The sequence below is a fragment of the Vigna angularis genome, chromosome 5 (genome assembly GCF_016808095.1).
Source record: "Vigna angularis cultivar LongXiaoDou No.4 chromosome 5, ASM1680809v1, whole genome shotgun sequence".
In the NCBI taxonomy this organism is placed as follows: Eukaryota; Viridiplantae; Streptophyta; class Magnoliopsida; order Fabales; family Fabaceae; genus Vigna; species Vigna angularis.
This window is the reverse complement of record NC_068974.1, coordinates 13,996,485-14,013,077: the sequence shown is the minus strand read 5'-3', so window position 1 is coordinate 14,013,077 and position 16,593 is coordinate 13,996,485. Positions and strand designations below refer to the sequence as shown.

The window sequence follows — 16,593 nt, the reverse complement described above, 5'->3', positions numbered from 1 at the left end:
AAGGGAAGCTAAGTTGTGTTTCAATTATCAATTGGTGCTGTATGAAATGAATTCTGTGATTAAGTGATGTGTAGTTAGAATTTAAACTTGTGAATGTATGTTCTTAACTGTTAAATGGTGGAAACTGTGAAATGCGATTGATGAGCTGGGTTGGGATTAATCTAAATGTTGTAATGTGTGCAAATTGGTGATTGTTATTGGCTATAATATGTGTTGTGTTGATGAAGTAAAGTGTAGAGTGTTTTGGGCTGGTTTAGTGTATTTTAGAGGAAGTGAGGTAGTGAATTTGAGTACTAGTGACCAAGGGCTGTTAGGGACTGCTGGGGTAGTGTAGATAGGTCATATGTGACTGGTTTGAGTCATCAAAATGGTCAAAAACAGGTTCCAAGTGGTAGAATTGGTTTTGGGGCTCTAAGTTGATGAATTGGAGGTTTTAGAGTAGAGATTGGTGTATAAACACTTTAGATTGGTGTTAGGAATGTTTAGAATTCTTTAGTCAAGTCTAATTTAGTATATACATTGATTTATGAGTGTTAGAAGTTGGCCAAGTTGAGTAGAATTGGTAAGGAGTGGTTGAGTTGCATAATTCTGCAGATTTTTGTTCTGCAGATTATGCAGACTCGTTGTGCGAATGGATTCGCATAGCGAGTCACCTTGGCGAGGTGCTCTCTGCCAATGCACTCGCAGAGCGAATGGGTGCGTTGTGCAAGTGAAGGGAGAAGGTTCCTCTCTGTTTGTACATCCACATAGCGACTTAAATCCTTATGCGACTGGCCAGGGTCTAGAATGATTATTCATTTTATTCGATTAGCGAGTGGGTCTCTCTCTGCGAGTGTTTGAGGGGTCAAGTCTCTGGAAGAGGTTCTTGCGTAGCGAAATTGGGTCGCAATGCGAGGGGTTGGGGTCTGATGCATTTCACAATTTATTCGCATAGCAAGTTTAGTCGTTATGTGAGTTTAGTCTATATGCGAGAGATCCAGAGTAGTTGGTCTCTGTCTAAGGTTTTCGCAAGGCGAGTTATATCACTGTGCGAGAAGCTTATAGCCTCGCTATGCGAAGGTGTGCGCTATGCGAGGGGTACGTTCTAGTTCAAAGTCTCGTGTACTCTTATGTTGTTTGATATGAATCAATGAGTGTTGTTTGAAGTAAGTTGAAGTTGTATCATGTAATATTTGTGGTGATTGTGGTATGTTGTAATCAAAAGTGTAAAGTTCAAGTATGGTTTGGACGTAATTCCATGATCCTCAAGAAGAGGAGTCATGGTAGTGCCCTTGTTGTGATTCAAAGTGGAATATCTAGTTGAGATTCAAGTAAGTTTAGAATGGATGTAGGAGCTTAGTCTTGGGGGTTATCCTGAAACTCCAATGGTCTTTCATTCTCAAGTAAAGAGGATTGATCCATGTCGTGAGGAGTAGCAGGAGGTCCTAGTCTTGGGTGCTTCAAGTATGGTCCAAGGTGAGTGATAACGGACTAACCTCGTGAGTGTGGTAGGGTGAAACCCATTGGCAACGACTTTGCAAAGCAGTAAAAGCCACCACGAGTGCACGACCCGTCATAGCTCGACAATCATTCTAAGTCCGGACAGTTTGAGTCAGTGTATGTTATGTATGAAGAGTTTAAATGATGAGAATAAATAATATGCTTGTATGAAGTTAAATAAATTGTTGTATGAGTAATTCTGTTAAACTAGCTTACCTTGTTGTGTGCTTATGTTTTGTATGTTCTGCTATTCTGCTTCTACGATGACCATCCTTTGGATGTGAGCACCAGAAGAAGAGGTCTCTTTGGAGCAAGCATTGGATGGAGGTGATGCTGCTGTTGAGTATTTGCTTTTGTTCTTTAGAGCCTTGTGTATAGTTTTGGAATAGTTTTCAGTCTGTATATAAAGTTATAAATTTATAGTTGTTTTTGGATGACTGTAAAGATATCACTTTATGTTTTAGATGAATAACTATTCTACTTTATCATGCATGTTGCTTCTCTTTAATATAGTTTACACTATATATATTGGGATGTTAAATAACTAAATTTTATAAAATTATAAACAACCTTTTTTGTTTCCATTATAAATAATAGATTTATCATAAGTTAATTTAGTGATCAATTATACTAAAAGTTCTTTTAATGACTAAATGTATAATGAACAAAATTAGTATTTGAATAATGAATATAATCATTAAAATATTATATTTAGTTTTTTATTTATAATTTTGATTATACTCTTGTTTTGTTGTGTTCACTACAAAAAAACATTTATTAACGACGACCAAAATCCATCGGAAACATAAAAAATTCGTCGATAATGGCATTTTTTCGACGGATTACCGACGGGCCTAACTCCGTCGGTAATAACGTTGTCGGTAATCTTTACCGACGACTTTTTATGGCCGTCGATAATTATTGAAGGACAAATCTGTCGGTAATGGCTAAAAGAATCCGTCGGTAATTACCGAAGGAAAAAGCCTTCGGTTAGTCCGTTGGTAAATATCTCGATGTGATTCATCTTCTTCCTCTTTCCCCTTCGTCTGTTTCTCGAATTTTAATTTTTTTTATCAAACTTTCTTCATTCCTAAACCAAAACAACAGTCCAATTCATTCCAAAACCAAAATCAAAGACTAAACTTAGGTTGTCCAATTGTTTTAGAAACCCTAAAATTAGGAAAAATTCTCAATTAGTTTTTGAGCATCCATGGCAGCAGTGACGTTCTCCTGGTGGCCCTCTCCCATGGCAGCATGACTCTCTCCAATGACAGTAGTGGTGCTCTCCAAAGGCAACGGTGGCGCTCTCCAACAGCAGCGGTGGCGCTCTCCAACGGCAGCGGTGGCGCTCTCCAATGGCAGCGGTGACGTTCCACGTGGTTCTCCCACGACAGTGGTCGAGTTCTCCTATGGCAGTGGTGACGCTTCAACGGTATCGGTGACGCTCTCCAACGTCAACGGTGGCGCTCTCCAACGACAATGGTGGCGCTCTCCAATGGCAGCAGTGACAGTGTGGGAAGATGGTTGCACGAGAGTGAAAAATGGTTGTAAAGGAGGTGAGAAATGCTCTTGAAAGAAGAAATGACGATTTGTGAGAGATGAAAATGTAGTCTTCTTAGCGCAGTGAGAGAGGAAAAATGGGCGGAAATTTTGCCGCTCTTTTTACCGACGGATTTACCGACAAATTTTGCTCGTCGGTAATTACCAAAGGCTTTACCGACGGATTTACCGACGAATGTTGTTCGTCGATAATTACGAAAGGCTTTACCGACGGATTTTGATCTTCGGTAATTACCGAAGGTCAAAATCCGTTGGTAATTACTTTTTTACATATGTCGATAACATTCGTCTGTAATGCATCCTTTACCGACGGAAATGATTCCGTCGATAAAATTCAGTCAGTAATTCCATGTATTTTTGTAGTGGTTCTAAATATTTTAAACCTTTTATTTGTTATTTTTTTTTTATGTATTTGAAATTGTATGACTTGAAATTGATTTCGAATAACAAATGCGCCATGACATTAATAATTGAACGTTGCTTATGATAGAACAATATTGATCTATTTAAAATATGTTTTTTAGATATTAAATTTCAATATAATCCATAAGTTCTTGTGATCTTTGCATATATTTTCTCTCCCTTGTAAATTCATTTCACATTAATTAGGCTTATAAAATTTATATCAATTTAAAATTATTTAATATTTATTCATATGCACAAAATTAGGATGACATATTTCCATAAAATCATGAATGTATTTATATTGATTTTATTCTATTTCATTTTTCTCAAGTTAGGTATTGAAAGTATTATTAGTAAAAATTCATTGCACTCTTAACTCTGTACATACATTTCAAATCTAATCACGCCATGGTACTTTATTTATTCCCATGTTTATACTCATTTTAGAAGATAATATATTTAAAATGTATTTGGAAAATAGTTAAAATCAATACATTGCTTTCAAATTTAATACTGATGTTTCTTCTTTCTACAAAATGAGTAAATAAAATCTAACACTTTGTAATTTCAATTAAGTGAAAAAATCACTTTTTAAAATATTCTAATCAACGTAAGAGACTATTGCAAGTCTAATGTAATAGTTGACTTGAAATAAGGACATCGTTGATTACATGTGAAAAATTTTCGCGATTGTATATTTTAGTTTTATTTTTCAACATGATCAATGCATGTTATTGTCTTTTTATGGACTAGAGATTGGTTGCTTGTTTTAAAAATGATTGACTTGATTTTTTTCCTACCCACATAAAACTAAAAACTAATTCTTGCATGTTCTTTTATATTAAGAAGATATATAACCACATAAACTATCAATGGGGGAATTAAAATGTCAAACCATTTTCTCTAAACAGTAATAACTGATTTTTAATAACAATATATTATATTGAGATATTTAAAATTTAAATATTTTCTAAAAATATTTATAAAGTTGTTGTATAAAATAATAATGCAGTTATGTAATTGTAGAAAATTTTGACTATTTGTTATGTTGAAAAAAAAATAACACTAACCATAAGATAAGGTAATATAAGTGACACCATAAATAGATATGTATAGGTGGAATTTATGTTGTTAATACTATGTTGTTACATACCGGTAATGTGTTTTAATCTTAGGTTTTATGAGTAAAACGAAAAACATATAAAGGTTGAAAGCACCACAATAGAACAAACATCGAAAGAGTATCAAATTGTAATTACGTAGGTTGGTTTCCTACTAACACCATCATTACTTGGAAGATTCACGAAAATTTTTGAGTTCATTTTTCCAGTAAATGGGATTGTTAATGTTGAGATCCTTTCCCACATTGGTCTCATTTATTATGCATTCCTTAGTGGATTGGAGATGAACTTAAATACCATTCTAAACGTGAACAAGAAAGCTGCAAGTATTGCAATTGCTGGAATCGTCTTTCCCATACTCGTTGCACCATGCTTGTATGCTTTGTTTCGAAAAGTTTATGGACATAATATGATGTTTCCCCTTGAGGAAAATACAAATAATGCTTATATACTTTGGACTTTAATTCTCATTGTTACAAGTTTTCCTGTGGTAGCACACACACTTTCTGAGCTTAAGCTCATTTATACTGGTCTTGGCAAAGAGGCTTTAACAGCTACCATGATAGGTGACACCTATGGTTGGATTCTTTTCACTTTATTTGTTCCCTTTTCAATTAATGGTAAAGAAGCCATCTACACCGTGTTATGCACGATAATATTCATTGTTGTGTGCATATTTGTGGTACGTCAACTCATTCAATGGTTTATTGATCGCAAGGCAAACAAAGATGAATGGAATGATAACCAATTGCTCTTTATAATCATGGGGGTTTTAGCTTGTTCATGTATTTCAGATTTTCTTGGTGCACATGCCATTGTTGGGGCTTTTATTTTTGGATTAATTTTACCTCATGGAAAATTTGCTGAATTGGTCATGTCAATTTCAGATGATTGTGTTAGTGGCTTTTTAGTACCCCTCTTCTTTAGTGGATGTCAAGTCTCATTAAATGCACCCAAAGCCACCTGTTTGCTCTCATAAATGCACCCCACAACTCTGATCAGATGCATTAAAAATGCACTCAACTCTGACGCGCTACTGCCAAGTGTCAAAATGGAAGATTCGGAAGTCAGTCAGTGGAGTGCAGGTGTCAGCAGAAGAACGCACGACCGTTTGGACGTGGGGCAGACAAAAATGATTTCTGAAAAACCTGCCCACACTCTTCTGCATGCACCTTCTCCTTCCAAACTCTAACCTCCATCTCCTCCTCCTTCTCTCTAGAAAACCTTTCCCTTCTCTTTACTGTAACTCACTCTTCTCTGCTCCGAACACCGTTCAGGCACCGTAGAAGTATTCCCGGCGTCTTGAGCTTTCACCTGAACCGAACAGTTTAGAGTTCTGAAACCGGTAAGTTCATTTTCCTTCAACTGTTCGTTCTTGTGAACATGCATAAACAACTCTGGGTGCATGAGTCCTTAAGTTAAATATTGAACCCTTTTTCATCTGTCGTTGATGTTGATTCAAAGAGTAGTAAACGTTGCGGGTAGAAGGGATTGTAGTTGGCAAGCCAAGTTGCAAACTTAGGACGATCGTTCACATTAGAGGTAAGGGAAGCTTATTTGATTTAATTCGTATGTTGTGTTTTGTATGAACGTCCGCTGTTTGATTGAATGAATATGGTGTATGTTGATTAATTTGTATGAGGATGTTTGATATGTATCAATGTGAATATGAGTTATTAATTTGAAGTATGAATTATTAATGTGGATGCTATAAAGTATGTAAATTGATATTTGCTGTGAAGTATAAAGTATGAACTGGTATGTTGAAAACTTAAGTTGAAAATAGTTGAAAACTTAAGTTGAAAATAGTTGAAAATTTGAATATGAACTTCTTACTATGATTATGTACGTTCGTCATCGAACGGTCCTCTACCGTTCGATTTTCTAGTAAACTGGTTAAAATGGAATTCTTTCATTTGGAAAGAACTCTGATCGAGAACGAGCGTCCTCATGTGGAAATACTATCTTGGAGTGTTCGGCTCAGAACAGTCATACCCTAATCTTCAAAATAAAGTAATATATATATATATATATATATATATATATATATATATATATCTTGTACTTTAAGATTTGTAGCCCTCGGTCTTACACCTAGCATTCGTAATAAGTAGCGCTCGGTCTTACACCTAGCGTACGTCCTAAGTAGTGTTCGGTCTTATACCGAACGCTCGGATTCTTCTTTAATTATCAAATGTGTGGAAATAGCGGTTGTTCAAAATCAGTAAAATCCTCTTACTGCGTTCGGTCATAGACTGGCAGTCGGTCTCTATAATAGAATTATTTTCGTTATGGTTCTGAAATCGTCTTGAGGTGGTTTTATCCATTGGATCCGGCCTAGAGTCTTGTACTTCAATTATTCTTTGAGTATTGATCTAATCTTCCGAGAGTCAGTTCATTCAACTGATTCAAATGGTAAATGACGTTCGTCAAATATGATGCGTATTTGTAGTCAAATTTATTCGGTTCTGGAACGAAGGTTATCGTTCTCTTTCCTCACGTTCGTCCTCGTTATGAAGAGGACTGAACGTTCGTTATTTTATGAACTTGGATTGGAAGACGAAAATGAAAATAAAGTGAAATATTATAAATAATGAACAGTATATGAGATGAATAAATGATGGTGGATTTTGAACGAGCGTTCCGGGGAGGAACGACTCTATGCATTGAATATGGGAAGTTTGTATAGTATGAACGTGGTAAAGCTACTGATGGCAGTTTATCCTGATGTTCCATGAGTGCTCGTCCTCACGTAGAGGAGGGTAGGTCATGTGTGGGAATGGCAGGAGGTCCTAGTCCTTAGGAGTACTTTGGACTGATAGGGCTAACCTCGGGTGGCAGCTGTTGAGTGTTTCCTAGTTACTACATCACTCGGGTGCACGAACGCCTGTAGATACACAGATTCATACAGTCCGGACGGTCTGTCTATTGAGAGTTTTTGGATGGTTATATGTGTTGAGATATTCTTGTATTGTTGGTATGTTTAATTTGTATGTTGATGCATGAATTAAATTACATAAGCTTACCCTGTGTTCTTTCTTTGTGTTGTCCTGTATCTGTACGTCCGTCCTGTCATTGCAATGATCATCCGTGTGGATGTGAGCAGAAGGAGACGCTCTATTGGATGAGGTAATTGAAGAGGAGAACTTGGTGGACGTTGAAGTTAAGGCCGAGCCTTAGGTCGTCCAGCTGATTTTAGAATTTTAGTGTTTTGTAGTGGTCGTTCGGTATTATAATTTTGTAAACCGTTCGATCCTGTCTTCTCTTCTTATTCAATTATATTGTAATCAACTACGTACTTAATGCCGTTCGGATTTTGAACGATGATGTTAGTGTAAGACTGCACTGTTTAATTATGCAATGTAATTAATTCTAATTTATGGTTATTACTATATTTTGGGATGTTACAGTGGATCTGGAATGAGACTTATGTTGATCACAATTTTCTCTCAAGAAAGTTGGCCCTTTATAGTTGTGATTATACTCTTGTTGTGTGCTTTAAAGATTTTGGGCACTTTATTTGTCACATTTTTCTTTGGTATGCGTATTCGAGATGGTTTGACCTTGGACATGATTTTGAATAATAAAGGTGCCATGGCATTAATAATGCTGAATATTGCTTGGGATAGAACGGTATTGATCTATTTAAAATGGTTTTTTCAATTACTTTAATTTCTTATATATATATATATATATATATAATTGTAGTCTAATCTAAACCTTCTTTGGATATGTTCTTGTAGATATTTTCTTTACCTACCTATGCCGTTATAACTTCTGCTGTTCTTTTGAGTACCATAGTTGTGTCTCCCGTCATCAATGCCATCTACAAAACAAGACAAATATTTGAACAAAACAAGCTAAAGACCATACAAAAACTAAGACTTAATGCAGAGCTTCGATTTATAGCGTGTGTTCACAATACTCGCCAAGCTACAAGCATGATTAGCATAATTGAATGTTTTAACCCTATGAGAGTTTCCCCTGTGCATGTATTTGCCTTGTACCTTGTTGAACTTACTGGACGTGTTGCTGCCTTAGTTGTTACACATATAGGGAAGCCTAGTAGCCAACTTAGAGAACAAAACCTGACTAAGTCACAAGAAGAGTTAGAAAGCATTCACAATACATTTGATGCACTTGGAGAGGCATATAATGCTATTAGAGTTGAGACCTTAAATGTGGTGTCAGCATATACAACTATTCATGAGGACATATACCACTTAGCATATGAGAAACGCACAACCTTAATTCTTCTTCCATTTCACAAACAATTAACTTTAGAAGGTACTCTAGAAGTAACCAGTGTTGTATATAAAGATATAAATCAAAATGTAATGAAAGGTGCTCCCTGCTCCGTGGGAATATTTGTTGATCGTGATTTTGGTTTAGTTCCCAAAATGAACCTTCATATTTGTGTGGTCTTTGTTGGGGGTCCTGATGATCGTGAAGCCTTAGCCATTGCATGGAGGATGGCAGGACGTTCAGGAACACAACTCTCACTGGTTCGAATTCTTCTATTGGGTGAAGCGGCAGAAATAGATGCTTCAGTTCACAATGAATCACAAGGGATATTATCTACGATAATAGATACGGACAAGCAAAAAGAGTTAGATGAAGAGTATATAAGCGCATTTAGACTTATAACAGTTAACAATAGCGATACAATATCCTACTCAGAGATTGATGTTTATAGTGATAAAGATATCCCTGTAGTCCTCAAAGAGATAGAAAAAATTGGTTGTGATATTTACATAGTTGGACAAGGGAATTGTAGGAACTCTAAGGTCTTCTCAAATTTGTTTGAGGGGTGTGAGTGCTTAGAACTTGGAGTTATTGGGGATATTTTGGTGTCAAACAATTTTGGTTCACGCTCGTCTGTGCTAGTTGTTCAACAATATGGATATGGAGGAATGGTTTATGGAAATAATCTTAACCATAAGGCCACCGACAAAGGCACATTTGAATCTATTGTTTGAAGACAAAATAAGCATGAAGGTTTGCAATGAAGTACAAGGATTTATATGAAAATGTTTTCTCAACTTGATGTATATCAATTTATAGTATATAAATGATTAATAAACCAATTTTGTAAGATTGAATTAGACTTAAAATTCATTTCTTAACAAATGTAACTATTTGTTTAATATCATATAAAATTTTCGGTATTTAATTTTAGTTTCGTTTTTGTTTTATTTTGGTATCATTTTATATTCCTTAATTAAACTAATAAACGAACAAATTTCATTTTGCTTATATTTCTTAACCTCTTTTTAAATACTACTCATAACTTTTTTTTAAAATCCAGTTTTTCTTTAAAACTTTTCTCATTATACATTGATATATATATATATATATATATATATATATATATATATATATATATATATATATATATATATATTTGCAATTTTTTTCCTTTCTCATAAAATGTTTTTCTTTTTATTCAATAAATATATGTAGTTATGCATCCTTATTCAACTTGCTTAATAATTTAATTTAGTTTTAGTTTTATCATTTTTCTCTCTCTTATATTTATATAAAATTATTTAATCAGAGATGAATATGAGTTTACGTGACTGAACTAAGAGAAAAATAATAGTGATAAACTAACGAGATAATATTCTTTTTGTTTTCTTTTATAATTGATGACATCAATTTCTTCATTAATGATATAATGATATCATAAATAGTCATGTATAGGGAAATTTATATTGTTGATGATGTACTATGTTGTTACATGTCAGTAATGTGTTTTAATCTTATGTTATGTGAGTAAAAAAAAAATAAGGCATAAAAGTTGAAAGCACCACATAGAAGTAACATCAAGAACAAGTGTAACTTATAGTATCTTTAAAGTATCTTTCTTCATGTGAAGTAACACTTTGTAAGAAAGTCACATTGTAAATTCTCTCCACAAAATTTCTTAGTCTTGTAAGAATATCTTGTTATTTTGTTTGTAATTAATGGTTAATGGTGGAATCTGTAAGACCCTTGAAGCTTAAGAGTTACCAAGTTGTGAAAAAGTTAAAGTTATAAGGTAAAATAGAATGCTATCAACTTTGACATGATTTACTATTTTATTTATAATTTTTTCTACAAATTTCCAATTGAGGTGATTATTTTTCCATTGGATAGTACGCTTAAAGAGCTTCAATTTGAGTACTCATATGTGTATTTTTGACTTCGGGAAAGGGTTCAACTGGACTATCGAAGTTGTGAAAGTTTTGCTGCTAGGAGACTTCCCATCGACCCTCCCTCTGGGGCGCCCAAGTGCGCGATTGCTGAGAAAGTTGCGGCCTAGCGCCCTTTTTGTGGGGCACCCGAGCGTGAACCCATCCCTAAATTACTCCAGGCTAAACACGCTTAACCATGGAGTTCTTATGGGTTAGGCTACCGAAAAGCCAATGCATTTGGTGATATGAGTAGCCAAATCAATCCCTTTAAGCTATCCTTCAACTGTATAGTCCCATTGTTGAGAGGGTCGCACCTCACTCAAAAATTGATTGCACGAAATTATGCAGTATATTACTAGGAAGTGACTTCTAGGTCGTCTCTCAAGGACCAATTTTGTCGGTTCAGTCTTAGATCTAATACGAAGTGGGGGGGTTTGTGATTTGTGGTACGGAAAAATAAATTAAAACTGGAATTAAAATAAGACAGAATTAAAAACACTGAAGTAAATTTTTAAAGATAGTAAAATCAAAACAGTAAAAGATGGTAAAAATGGAAAGCGGTAAATTGATAAACGGTAAAATTAAACGATACAGAAAACAATAAACGGTAAAATAAAAGAGACGGTAAAATTAAGAACACTTCCCTGAAAATGAAATTTGTCAAAGATTCAGCATTTGCAGAAACAGAAATTTTGCAGAAAATGGTAAATGAGAAGAAAGTTCAACGAACATTGATTTGAAAATGCAAACTGGAAATTACAATTAAGATTCAATTATGGAAATGGTAACTAAAAGAAATTCAAAACCTCCCCAAGAGGGGAGGAGAAAACCAAGCCAGAACGTAATTGCACTCTTAACTATTCTACTCCTAAAAACTACTGTCTTGCTTCTCTGATGCTGCTGCCATTTATAGCCACTTCTCCTCTGGACAAACTACCGTATCCTTCATTTCAGCTAGCTTGTTTGTCTATTGTCCCCCTAGCTTCCTGAGTTTCTTCAACTCCTAAATGTGCCAAAGAAATAGGATGGAGCCCTCCATTTGCCAACTACTCTTTGTCATCTTCTACATTGCTCACGGCTGTAGCTTCTCCATTCTCGTTGTTACTTCTCCTTGCATTTCCTCTTCAACCGTATGGCAACAACAACTTGGAGACTTCTTCCCTGCATCACCATGCTTTACGGTGCTCCTCATTCTTTTCTCCTAATCTTTGCTGGATGGCTCTTCTTTATTGTGCTGGATTTCTTCAATGTGTGCAGCTGCTGCTATTCACGTCAATGTTGGTACTGGACGGTGCAGCTTCTTTGCTTGCTTCTTCTTTCCATCCAGCTCTCTCCCTTAAAAACGTTCAAGAGTAATCCTCAAACAAGAAGTGGCTGCAGCTGTTCCAACTCCAAGCTACTGGACCGTGACACTTCTTCAATAAAATTCTGCACTTCATTTTGGAGATGCAGCTTCCAACGTGGCCCCTTCTCTTTTATTCCATACTATGTGTTGCCAAGAGAAAACCGTGGCTGTACTTGCAACATGGTGGCTGCATTATGCTCCAAATATAGGTGAATACCGTGAGCTCCTTTCACATGTGCAGCTCTCAATTTAATGGCTTCTTTCTCTCTTCATTGAAATATTACGTTCCAGCAAGCAAGAGTAAGTGTGGTGCGGCTCCCACTTTTATTCCCATGTATATTGCCGAAATAAATTGTCCATGGGGGCCGTGTGCTTTTGTTTTCTTCCAGCTCAATAGCATACTATTACCAATGCACTTGAATGAAGATTGAAATGAAAGGATAGGCATTTAAAATAATTTAAAAGAAGAACCTTGGAGTTCCTAGATGAAGGACGTGACTTTTCAACAAGTGTGGTCCCCTTCATTGGTTTTTACAAAGGAAGGTGGGCTCCCACTTTTGTTCCATGCTTGCTACATTTTGGATGTCATTACCGTGCATTTCATCTTTCATTATAATAAGGAAATAAAAGAATTGCCTTGCTTGGTGCCAAACGTCCCAAAAGCCATTATATTGCCAAAGTGAATTGTTTATTGCACCACCTTGAGAAAACCGTGGCCTCCCAATAATTCCAATTGCCTTGTGCTTTGTCTTTTGCAGAATTCTTCATTTGAAAGGAAGGAATTGCAGCCGTGAATGCTTATTAATGAATGCCCACAACCGTGACACCATGTGCTTCTATTGAAGTCTTCTTTTAAAAAATGAAATTCACATCTCTTATCATTTTAGCTTAAAATATAATTGATGTCACATTTTAACTCTCCAAATATTATCCAACAATTTTCCTACAATTGATAATGCAAATAATTAACCTAAGATAATTCAAATTGATTAAAATAAGAATTTCTGATCAAATTGAACACAATTAGCAAAAACGGAAAAATACTGAACAATTAAGCATAATTCCCTGATCAATTCTAGTATAATAAACTAAGTGAAGTGAGGAAAATATTGGTTCATCACCCATACCTATAAAGTCTCTAGATCCCTCTCATTCCTGTGTATGTTCGATTCGTCCATGTACCCCTTCCATTGGAAGCCTGCCAGGAGCCGTTCCTTGTCAATGCCCCTTGCACTTCGTGCCTTTTGCACCGGCGACCACTCCCTGCCCTTGTCAGTGCCCGGGTGTCACCTGTCCAGGGAATTTTGTTGATTTGCGTTTGTGGTGATGGATTGTATGGAAATTTGGTTTGGTTAAATATGGTATGATTTCAAGAAGTTGAATTAATGCGTTGTTAATCTCACTTTGATTTATGAATTTTGGTATGAACTTTATGATGATTTTTTTTTTATCTATGTTAGATTGATGGTGGATTTTCGTTCTAGCATGTTGATCTATATGTATGTGCAATATTTGGTAGATTTGGTTGTGAAATGGGATGAGAAACATGATGTTTTTACCTCACTTTTAATTAAATATGAAAATTGGGTGTTTTGGTTGGTTGATGAATTTTGGATGGATGAATTGATGGTTTGTGTGGAAATATTTGGAAAGATGGAAGTATATGAGCTAACCATTAAGATGTTGATGTTATAAAAGTTTATGTGCTAGAAATTGGTAGATCTAAAGGTATGTTTTTGATGAGTAGAATAACTGATGAGTTTTTGGGAAACTCACTTAAGCATGGTTGTTAACCCTCGACAAGTGTAACCGAATCGTATCAAGTAATAAAATTGGTAAGACCAAGTATCATTCTCCCAAAGGACTCATGGCCTAGACAGCTATGTGATTTATTGATTATCTAAGACTTGTAGAACCAATTCTTGTAAGTTTTAAATGCAAAATACTGAAAAGTAAATATGAATGCATGTATTGATCAATGGGCAAGAAGAAACAAAACACGTGGTTTGAAATATATGAATGAATATGTTGTTGGGGTTTATCAATTTCATCCTATCCACTCTCATGTAATCAAGAATTCATCTTTCTTCATTAATTGTTAATGCCTCTTTCTAAATTACCTTATACCCGATGTCTCGGCGAAGAAAACCTAATCATAATCCCTAGTTTACAATGTCTTGTCTCCCTAGCAATTACTCATGCATTACACAACACATAAGCTTAAAGGCAACCAACCATCATACTCCTATGTCTAGGTTTATACTACTATTGGAAGAGATTCCCCATATCTAAATTTCCCCGTACGTGTCCATATTCGACAAAATTTGTAATCATGACATCGAATGAGTTAAACAATGCATTCTTTGAGCACAAAGGAAAAACCTTAACAATTAATGAAAGAAAACATGTATCTTAAAAAGATATTGAAGAACAAATTTCAAAGGATTACATTGATTCTCCAACAACAATAAGGGTTTAACTCACCATATTCATGGTGAAACTACATGAAATACAATGAAAGAGTGAAAGATAAAACCCTAGAAAGGTGAGAAAGGAGCCTTAGCATCCAAAATCCTCCTCCAAGGGGTGAAAGAGTGTGTTTTTGCTTCATTCCAGCCAAAGATGACTGACCTAGGTCAAATAAAACCTTATATAGTATTCTAAAAATTATAGAAAAGTGAGCCTAAGCCCATAAGAATGCCGCTCAGCGGTAAGCGTGTGACTGCTATTCTGCCCCTCAGCTGCAGTTTTGCCCCTCAACGGTGATTGCGGGTCTTCAAAGTGTCGCTCAGCGGTAAATGGCGCTGAGCAGTACTTACGACTTCTTCCCTTTATGCACTTTTTCTTCCTTTTCTGAATCCAACTCCTAGCTCCTTCACTTCTTTCACTCAAATCATCTCAAAAACCTGTAAAAGTAAGCAAATCAAGCATAAAACCTATCCAACTCTCTTAATTCCAAAACTTCAATAAAAACATGATTCCAAGCTAGTTTCTAAGTCATAAAGGTTGTCTTTAAAGTCAAATTTAAGTATAAAAATAACAGTTTTTCAATTGTTATCATAACCCAAAACTTAGAACTTTGCTTGTCCTCAAGCAAACAAGATGTAACTTAGCTTTCAACCAATCAATGCAATGATTCCACACTGTCAACACCCAATTTCGTCCAGGTAAGTAAATAAAAAAAAATAAGAGAATAATAATTAATGATGGGTAAAAAGGATAAAATAATAACTATTATACCAGACACAATATTTTTGAAATATTGGTTTAATATGGTAATAATTTGAATCAATATTATGCTAATAATTATAAACAATAATTAAAATAGTATATTAATATAATTTGTTGCGTCAGTTGCTTTTAAAAAAATATGATTTTAAAAATGGACAAATTTTTTACAATAATGATAATCTATGTTTTGAATATTATTTAATTTGTTTTATGGAAACCAATGCATTTTCTTTCCCTATTTTCTTCATTGTCAATTAATTCACAATTAAGGGCAAAATTACCATAATATTACAATGTGTGTGTATAAGTACGCACCATATGATAAAAAAAAGGGGAGACCAAAAAAAAGGAGAGAAGGAGAAACATGAAGAAATAATAAAAAGAGAGAAAGAGAGTATAGAGAAAAATAGGTTCTCACCCATAAGGGTTCTATCAACGGTAATCACCAAAGAAGAAATAGGAGAGTACTGAAAGCTAAAAAGGTATGTCACCTCTATACCATTCTTTTTTCTCTTTTATTGTACTCTGAAGTTTTTACTAAAGGTGTTATTTTTCCACACACAAATAATGGTTTTTTAAAATCATAATTTTTTTTATAAGTATGCGTGGCCTATGGTCGGTTTCTTTCTTTTTCCCATCATTCTTAAATAAAAAAATACAAGATCTTTATAACCAAAAAAAGTCAATCTTGTTAAACCAAATATTTGTTGGGTTCGCTTTTCAAAAATCTAAATCAATCTATAATAATTTCAAACAAACTCACAAACCTTTTTTTAGATAAAGAACTACACGATCCCTGATTGTCCATCATAAATGGATATACGTAGGAGCAATCTTTTTTCGATAAATCCTTTCCATACCCATTCCTTATCTTGAACAAAACACATGCCTAAAAACTGAGGCAGCTTTGACATTCATGGATCCATATCTCCATACTCATTTTGATGTGTTCACATATTACACGCCAACGTGGTTATCCTAGTGTCCTTTAAATGTTTTAAAGCCTTACCACTTTCAACTTTTATGTGAATTCAAGCATGCACATATCAATGTCAAAAGAAAATGCCAAGCATTGTTTTGAATATCTGACTTCAAAATTTTTAACATCCATTGTTTTCAAATTGACTTCACAAAAATAAAATAATATTACAAAAAAAAATCAATCAAAGGTAGAACATAACTTTTTCTACTTGCACAGTATTGCATCATGAAAAAGTCATAACCATTTATATGCACAAATAACTATCATGTATATATCTTTGTCAATGAGAAGCTT

The 16,593-nt window shown here is 34.8% G+C and overlaps 1 protein-coding gene across 1 annotated transcript; it reads left to right on the top strand.

Moving 5' to 3' along the window:
• Positions 1–2,746: 2,746 nt before the first annotated feature.
• Positions 2,747–9,544, top strand: LOC108320251 (cation/H(+) antiporter 15). Its single transcript, XM_017551634.1, has 4 exons — positions 2,747–3,013; positions 4,708–5,489; positions 7,973–8,198; positions 8,309–9,544. Exons 1-4 carry the CDS (start codon positions 2,747–2,749, stop codon positions 9,542–9,544), a joined length of 2,511 nt encoding a protein of 836 aa, XP_017407123.1.
• The last annotated feature ends 7,049 nt before the right edge of the window (positions 9,545–16,593 follow it).